The sequence below is a fragment of the Nicotiana tomentosiformis genome, chromosome 6, assembly GCF_000390325.3.
Source record: "Nicotiana tomentosiformis chromosome 6, ASM39032v3, whole genome shotgun sequence".
Taxonomy (NCBI): domain Eukaryota; kingdom Viridiplantae; phylum Streptophyta; class Magnoliopsida; order Solanales; family Solanaceae; genus Nicotiana; species Nicotiana tomentosiformis.
The window spans coordinates 91,781,329-91,790,738 of NC_090817.1; the positions used below are offsets into that span (position 1 = coordinate 91,781,329).

Sequence of the window (9,410 nt, forward strand, 5' to 3'; positions counted from 1 at the left end):
AGGTTTGGCAAGAGACTTACCTAAAAGCCTCAAATCGGTGACACGCAATCCGAAACTCGCCAAATATTGTACAAACTAATCAATATATGCTCAAAAGTTTATAATTTAACTATTAGAGTAATTTTCCTACCCAATTTTGAAGATTCCTAAAATTTGCCTCCGAGCCCACGTGCTCGGATTCCGGAAATTTTCGTAAATAATTGTTACCCATAACCTCGCGAACATAACTATATAAATTTTACCCAATTTCATAATCATTTCTGCGGTCTAATCCCATTTTTATCAAAACCTAGGTTTTTCAATAAACTCTTAAATCTACATTTTACATGTTAAAATCTACCCATCATCTATGTATTTAAATTTACATTAGCTGGAAATCACTCACCTTATAATGCTTGATGAAAACCCCTCTCCAAGAAGCTCCAAATTCTGGCCAGGCGAACGGGAAGGCCACAGGTCCTGAAGCTTCGCGAACGCGACCTGTTGTCTGCGAATGCGTAGGGAAAAATGCCCAGTCCCCCAATTCCTTATCTGTGAGTGCGACTCCACCCCTGCGTCCGCGAAGAAGGAAACTAGAACCACCAATAGCAGAATTTCAGATTTAGCTAAGGGTGGTCCGAGAGCCACCCGGGAGCATGTCCCACCAACAAGTCCATAAACATAATACGAACCTGCTCAAACCCTCGGAACAAGTAAAATAACATTGAAACTAAGAATCACACCCCAAGACCAAATTGAATCAACTTATGAACTTTAAACTTTTCAACTAGCTCCGAACGCGTCAAGTCTTACTTAGACAATTCAGAATGACACTAAATTTTGCGTACAAATCATAAATCACCATACAGATCTATTCTCAGGCTCTGAATCCAAAACAAACCTCAATAACACCGAAGTATACTTAAAACCAAATTTAAAGAACTAGAAACCTTCAATGTGCCAACATTCAACATTAGGCGTCGGAACGTTCCCGGATCACCCGAAAGTTGATCTGAACATACGCCCAAGTCCATAATCATCATACCAACCTATTGGAATAATCAAATCCTGGTTCCGATTTCGTTTACTCAAAATATTGACTCAAGTAAAACTTGGCCATCTTAGGCCACTATTAAGGAACCAAGTATTCCGATTTCAACCCGAACCCTTCCAAACTCAAACCAACCATCCTCTCAAGTCATAACACACTAAAGGTACATATAGCGAGTATTAATTAGGTGAACAAGGATCTATAAAGTAAAACAATCAGTTGGGTCGTTACATTCTCCACCTCTTAAACAAACATTCGTCCTCGAACGAGTCGAGAATCATACTTAGAGTGCGGAATAAGTGTGGATAGCAGATCTGCATGTCCTCATCGGTTTCCCAAGTCGCCTCCTTGACTAGTTGACCCCTCCACTGGACCTTTACTGCAAAAATCTTCTTAGACCTTAACTGGCGAACCTGGCTATCAACAATGGCAACTGGCTCCTCCTCATAACCCAATCTCTCATCCAGCTTAACCATGATGTAATCTAACACATGTGGCCTGTTAGCATGGTACTTCCGGAGCATAGACACATGGAAAACCGAATGAAGTCCCGATAGACTGGTAGGCAAAGCAAGCTTATAAGCAACCTCCCCAACTTGCCTCAACACCTCAAATGGGCCAATAAACCTTAGGCACAGCTTGCCGTTCTTCCTGAACCTCATGATACCCTTCATCTATGAGACTTTTAGGAGAACCTTCTCGCCCACCATAAATGATAAACCATGTGCCTTCTGATCTACGTAACTCTTCTGTCTGGACTGTGCTATGCGAAGTCCTCCCTAAATCAACTATACCTTATCCAACCATCCTTTACTAAATTAGTGCCATATAACCTAGCCTCGCCGGGCTCAAATCATCCGATGGCCGAGCGACATCGCTGACCATATAAATCCTTAAATGGAACCATCTCGATGCTGGATTGGTAACTGTTGTTATAATAAAACTCAGCCAGAGGCAAGAATCGATCCCACTGCCCTCCAAAGTCAATCACACACGCTCTGACCATTTCCTCCAGGATCTGAACTGTCCTCTCAAAGGTTGCGTTGAGCTCTACCCGGGTACCCAACTCGCTCTGTACTGCTCTCCAAAAATGTGAAGTGAACTTAGGTCCTCTATCTGAAATGAAGGAAATAGGAACACCATGCAACCGGACAATCTCCTAAATATAAATCTGGGCCAATCTCTCTAAAGAGTATGTATTCAACACTGGAATAAAGTGTGCCGACTTGGTCAACCTATCGACAATAACCCAAATGACATCAAACTTCCTCAATGTCCGCGGTGAACCAACTATGAAGTCCATAGTGATGCGCTTCCATTTCCACTACAATATAACCATATGTTGAAGTAGGCCACCTGGCCTCTGGTGCTCATACTTAACCTCCTGGCAATTTAGGCATCTCACTACATACTCAACTATGTCCTTCTTCATCCGCCGCCACTAATAATTCTACCTCAGGTCACGATACATCTTCGTAGTACCCGGATGAGTAGAATACCGAGAACCATGTGCCTCCTCTAGAATCTTCTCCCTCCACCCATCAACATTAGGAACACATAGGCGACCCTAGAATCGCAGAACACCATCCTTACCAATAGTAACCTCCTTGTCACCACCCTGTAGTACTGTCTCTATACGAACTAGCAAGTGAGCGCACTTAGATCATCGTACTGACAAACCTTGATCCGCTCAAATAATGAAGACTGAGTCACAACACATGCAAGAACTTGACTGGGATCTGAAATATCCAACCTCACAATTTTGTTATCTAAGGACTGAATGTCCAAAGCCAATGGCATCTCCTCTACTGAAATGAATGCAAACTACCCATACACTCGCCCTTTCTGCTCAAGGCATTTGCAACCATATTCGCCTTGCCCGGATGATAAAAGATGGTAATATCATAGTCTTTCACTAACTCAAGCCACCTGCACTGCCTCAAATTAAGATCCCTCTCTTAAACAAATAGTGTAAGTTGTGATGATCGGTGTAAACCTCACAAGACACCCCTTAAAGATAATACCTCCGGATCTTGAGAGCATGAACTATCGCGGACAAATCAAAATAATGTACGAGGTAATTCTTCTCGTGGGGCTTCATCTGACGTAAGGAATATGCAATAACTCGCCCCTCCTGCATCAGTACACAACCCATGCCAACACGTGAAGCATCACAATACACAACATACATCCCTGAACCGAAAGGCAACACTAACACCGGTGCTATAGTCAATGTGGTCTTGATCTTCTGAAAGCTAGCCTCGCAATCATTGGACCATCAGAATGGAGCACCTTTCTGGGTGAATCTAGTTAAAGGTGCCGCAATAGATGAGAAGCCCTCCATGAACCGACGATAATAACATGCTAAACCCCAAGAAACTCCTGATCTCGGTCGCTGTGGTTAGACGAGGCCAACTCTGGATAGCCTCGATCTTCCTGGGATCTACCTTAATACCCTCACCTGATATAACATGCCCCATGAATGCCATAGAATCCAACCAGAACTCGCACTTGGAGAACTTAGCATATAACTTCTATTCCCGCAAGGTCTGAAACACAACTCTCAAATACTGCTCGTGCTCTTCGATACGAGTAGATCAATATGTCATCAATGAAGACAATGACAAATGATTCAAGATATGGCCTGAATACCCGATTCATCAAATCCATAAACATCGTCGGGGCATTGGTCAAGCCGAAGGACATTACTAGAAACTCATAGTGCACATATCTAGTTTGAAAAGTCGTCTTCGGAATATCCGAAGCACAAATCTTCAACTGATGATACCAGATCTCAAGTCGATCTTAGATAACAACTTGGCACCTTGCAACTGGTCAAACATATCATCAATACACAGCAACGGGTACTTGTTCTTAATTTTACTTTGTTCCACTAGCAGTAATCAATACACATCCGCATACTACCATCCTTTTTTTTTTTTGCAAACAATACCGGTGCATCCCAAGGAGACAAACTCGGCCTGACGAACCCCTTCGCTAGTAACTACTCAAGTTGTTCCTTCAACTCCTTCAACTCTTTCTGAGCCATGCGATATTGTATAACAGAGATAAGCTGGGTACCTGGCGCTAAATCGACACTAAAATCAATATCACAATCTGGTGGCATGCTTGGTAGATCATAAGGAAACACATCAGATAACTCCTGCACCACGGGCACTGAATAAATCGTGAGAGTCTCTACAACAGTATCTCGAACATAAGCCAAATAAGCCAAAAAACCCTTCTCGCCCATATGTCTAGCCTTCAAGAAAGATATAACCTTACTAGTGTACTGATAGATGAACCCCTCCACTCCAATCTAGGCAACTCTAGCATCGCCATGGTAACAATCTTGGCATGGCAATCAAGAACGGCATGGTACAGAGACAACCAGTCCATGCCCAGGATAACCTCAAAGTCGGTCATGTCGAGCAACAAAAGATCAGCTCTGGTCTCACAACCATAAAAATTCACAATACAGGACCGATAAATCCGATCCACAACAACAGAATTGCCCACTGGCATTGACACATATCAAGAAGCACCGAAGGACTCTTGAGAGACACCCATATAATGAGAAAATAGAGATATAACATATGAATATGTAGACCCTGGATCAAATAGTATCGAAGCATCCCTACTGCAAATAGATATAATATTTATGATCATGGGGTTTGAGGCTACTACATCTGGTCTGGATGGAAAAATATAGAACCTGGCTGGAGTGCCACCTGACTGACCTCCAACTCTAGGGTGACCCCTACCCACCTGCCCTCTGCCTCTGGTCAGTCAGATGGTTGGTGCGGCAGCTGATACAGTGATCATGGGATGATGGCCCTGCTATACTTCCTTGCCCCAAAGTCTGGGTCAAAATCTCCTCACATGACTAAGCTTCCCGCACTCACAACAATCTCTCGGTGCGAAAGATGACTGGCCCTGAGTCTGACCCTGGGGACCTGACCACCTACTAGAACAACCCTGAATAGCCGGTGGACAGTAGGAGCTCTCTCGAATGGCGCTACAATAGGGCTGCACTAGAGCACCATGAGAAGGCGGTGGTGTTGTATACGTGGGCCTGCTAAAATGGCCCCTCACAAACTGACCTCTACCCCCTAACCGAGCACCACTGAACCCTCCAAAAAATTGAGGCCGTTTGTCCCTCGGCGCATGCTATCGGTCCTTCTGACGGATAACCTCGATCCTCTGAGCTATCTCCACAACCTGCTCGTAAGGAGTCCCCATCTCAATCTCTCGGGCCATAGTAACTTGGATATCATAGTGCAAGCCCGCAATAAACCTCCGCACTCTCTCTACATCGGTGGGGACTATCATAAGTGCATGGCGAGACAACTTAGAGAATCTCGCCTCATAATCGGTCAAAAACATCTGACCCTACTGGAGCCGCTCAAAATTACCTAGTAACTCTTCCCTCTGAGAGGGTGGAATATATTTCTCCAGAAAGAGACGTGTGAATTACTCCCAGGTCAAGGGAGGAGAATTTTCTCGTCTGCTGGGAAGATAGCACTGCCACCATCTACGGGCCCTGCCCTCTAGCTAAAATGTGGTGAAGTCCACCACGTAGGACTCCAATACTCTCATGCTGTGCAATCTGTCCCTACAATGATCAATAAATTTCTAGGGTTCCTCATGTTGCTCACCGCCAAAGGCAGGAGGATGTAGCCTAGTCCATCTATCCAATAGCTTATGCGGCTCGCCGGTCGCGACTTGTCTAGGCTCTGGAATAGCCGCTGCAACTGGTTGAGCCTTGCCCACAGGTAGTTCTCCTGGGTCTTATATAAGGTAGCAACATGCCTTGGAGCCTGAGCGGCTGGGGTCCGTGCTCCCCCTCCCGCCAGAGATGTGGCTGGGTCCGCTGGAAATAAACCAGCATGTGTCATATAGTCCATGAACCGCAACAAATGCCCTATGACATTCTGAAATCCTGATACAGATGTTAAAGTTGCTGGGGTAGGCTCAGCTGCAGGTACCTCATCATACTCCTCAATAACAGGATCCTCAACTGGATCTACTGGTGGCACAATGGGAGAAACTCTAGGATGCCCTCGTCTGCTAGCAGGAGTTGGAGCCCTCCCTCGGCCTCTACCTCAACCTTAGCAATAAGGGGAGCAACTCTTCCATTGCTGGGTAAATCTGTCATGCGCATTCTCCGTATCTGTCAGAGAATAAGAGAAATATACTTAGCATCACATCAACTGCCTGATAGGAGATGAAGAAAGAGAAGTTTCCTAACGCCCTATAGCCTCTCAAAGATAAGTACGGATGTCTCCCCATGGATCCGCAAGAATCTATTTGGCCCGCTCATGACTTGTAAGACCTATGTGAACCTAGAGCTCTCATAACAAGTTGTCACGACCCAATTCCCACTATAGGCCATGATGACGCCCATCGTCGCCGCTAGGCAAGCCAATGGTGAACTATCCATCTAATTGTTCATTTTAATATTTTTAAAGTCATTGATTTTATTTAATAAAGGAACAATTAGTAGGTGATCATAATAATGTAAAACATGAAATAAACGAAAGAGTGAAGTAGTGAATTTAATAATTAAGAAAACCATAAAATATCTACTAGAATTTCCCAAAAATCAGTGTCACAAGTGCACAAGCAAACTAATAGAATATACAAAATCTCCTATACTACTGTCTGGAATAAGATAGATAGAAAGATAAATACAACAATGAAGAGACTCCGGGTGCTGCAGAACGGAGCAGAGGGAGCATCTCACTAATAAGTCTCCGGGTAGCGGGGGTACGTGCCTGACTGACCACCAGATGCACCTGCCTCAGATCCTGCACGATTAGTGCAGAAGTATAGCGTTAGTACATAATCAACATATACCTAGTAAGTATCTAGTCTAAACTCGAATAAGTAGTGACGAGGGGTCGACATCTACACTTATTAAGGCTCAATAAATAAAATATGGAAATCATAAGTAGGCATGAAATACAACAATAATAGTGAGATAAGAAACATAAATTTATAATTCACAAATATAACATTAATTTAAAATTTCCAACTATCACAGGCCAAGTATTTAACACATAAAAACCACCAAGTAATTTTCTAGTCTCAGATCAAGAAGAAATAAAAGTAAAATCGGACTGCGGGCAATATCACACACCATTTATGTTGAGATCGTACGACCCAATCCACAATAATGTGTACACTGCCGAGGGTCGACCAGCACGAACCATAGATGCATCTAATATACTGTCTAGGCATTCGACTCGATCCACAGGAACAGAGAATACTCTACGAAATCTGATTAATGACTACTACATAAGAATAATACTCAAAGAAGGCATAATCTCCACTAACAGTCTAGTAATCCGCCAAAACTCAAAGTAATGAAGCTCAGTCTTTACAAATCTTTATCCAATTTCCATTATAATTTAAGTAATTAAACAAATAAGTTGGGTACAAATAATACATGATAGAGTCCTAAAACTACCCGGACATAAGCATGATTTTAGCTACATGCGTACTCTTGCCACATCGTGCGCACGTAGCACTCACAATGTTAGCAAACAACCATTTATAACACATACGAGGATAATTCCCTCTTACAAGGTTAGGCATGAGACTTATAATTCCCTCTTACAAGATTAGGCATGAGACTTACCTCATTTCTAAGTCCTCTTCCCGGTCCACAATTCACACTAAAAGCCTCAAATCGGTGCCACACAATCCGAAACTAGCCACATGTTGTACAAACTAATCAATATATGTTCAAAAGTTTGTAATCTAACTATTAGAGTAATTTTTCAACCCAATTTGAAAGATTCTAAATATCGCACCAGGACCATGTGCCCGGATTCTAGAAATTTTCGTAAATAATAGTTACCCATAACCTCACGAACACAAATATATAATTTTTACCCAAATCCATAATCATTTTCCTGGTCTAATCTCAGTTTTATCAAAACCTAGGTTTTTCAACAAACTCCTAAAATTTCCATATTTTACATGTTCAAATTTACCCATAATCAATGTATTTAACTTATAATAGGTAGAAATCACTCACCTTGTAATGCTTAATGAAAACCCCTCTCCAAGAAGCTCCAAATTCGGACAACGCAAATGAGAAATGGGAAAAATAAGCCTAAGTCCCGTCTTTAAATCAAGACACTGCCCAGTTGACCCTTTTTCGCGATCGCGGAAGAAGCCTCATGATTGCGAAGGCAAAGCTAGCCCAGGCCCAGGATGTCTTCTTGCGAATGCGAGGGAAGACATGCGATCGTGAAGGCTTGCCCAGTCTGACATTCGCGAACGTGGTTAGCCCTTCACAAACGCGACGAGCAAAGGTGGCTGACCCACCCTAGGCCCTTTATTCTACGCAAATGCGGGCCTGGCTATGCGAACGTGAAGGTCACAGGTTTTGAAGCTTCGTGAACATGGCATGTTTGTCACGCCCCGAACCTAGGAGCGAGACAAGCACCCGGTGCCTCACCTAACCTGGCATACCAAATTGCGACTAAGGGACTCTGAACACATAATGTCATACTTTGGCCATGGGGCCACCTTGCAAGACAATTTGCGAAGCAAAATATAAAATTTGAATGGAAACTAGTGCTAACTAAACATCAATATAAAGCTAGGCTGAAAAGGCTGTCATAGCTACTACAGCTGACAAACCACCAAATTATATATACCAGGCCTACAAACCCAACATACTGTACTAACCAACAGGATATGTCTACAAGCCTCTACTGATAGATGTACTATGATCGGAACAGGGCCACGACCTACCCATAACATATATACAGATATACATAAGATGTACACAAAAACTCTAGACCTGATAACTCCGAAAGACATGGAGCTTACCGATCAGGCTGAACTTGGGAAACACCTACTGAGGAGGTCTACCCGTCTGTCTGTCTGAACCTGCCCGCATGAAATGCAGCGCCCCCAGAAAAGGGACGTCAGTACGAAATAATGTACTGAGTATGTAAGGCAATAAAATAATTGAAAGCTGAAACTGAACTGATAATATGATAACTGAAATTAACTGGGAGTCAAAGATGGTCTGGAGATATACTTACCTGCTGATACTGACTCAACTCTCTCAATATATTAAGTAAAATAAATGTCCGGCCCTTTAAAGCTCGGTACGTGTAAATGCTCTGCCGTAGTAGGCTCGCTCATAGGCGCTCGGCCATACTGGGCTCTGTATCTCGGCCATCCTGGGCTCGCTCATAGGCGCTCGGCCACAGTAGGCTCGGTATATATAACTTACCATCTGATCAGAGGTTGCCCAATAGGGGCCTGCCCACCGATTATAGCTCGATGGTGGTGAAAATAATGTAATACTGTATATATATAGACCCTCTGCTCTCTTGACTGAATAAAGACAAAA

General features: G+C 43.3%; 1 protein-coding gene across 1 annotated transcript; it reads right to left on the bottom strand.

The window, feature by feature from the left end:
- Nucleotides 1–1,257: 1,257 nt before the first annotated feature.
- On the bottom strand, nucleotides 1,258–1,704 carry LOC138894402 (uncharacterized). Its single transcript, XM_070179100.1, has one exon. It carries the CDS (start codon nucleotides 1,702–1,704, stop codon nucleotides 1,258–1,260), a length of 447 nt encoding a protein of 148 aa, XP_070035201.1.
- Nucleotides 1,705–9,410: the final 7,706 nt, after the last annotated feature.

What these genes read in the sequence shown, in the direction of transcription:
- LOC138894402 (XM_070179100.1), bottom strand. Translation starts at nt 1,704, where the DNA reads ATGAAGGGTATCATGAGGTTCAGGAAGAACGGCAAGCTGTGCCTAAGG.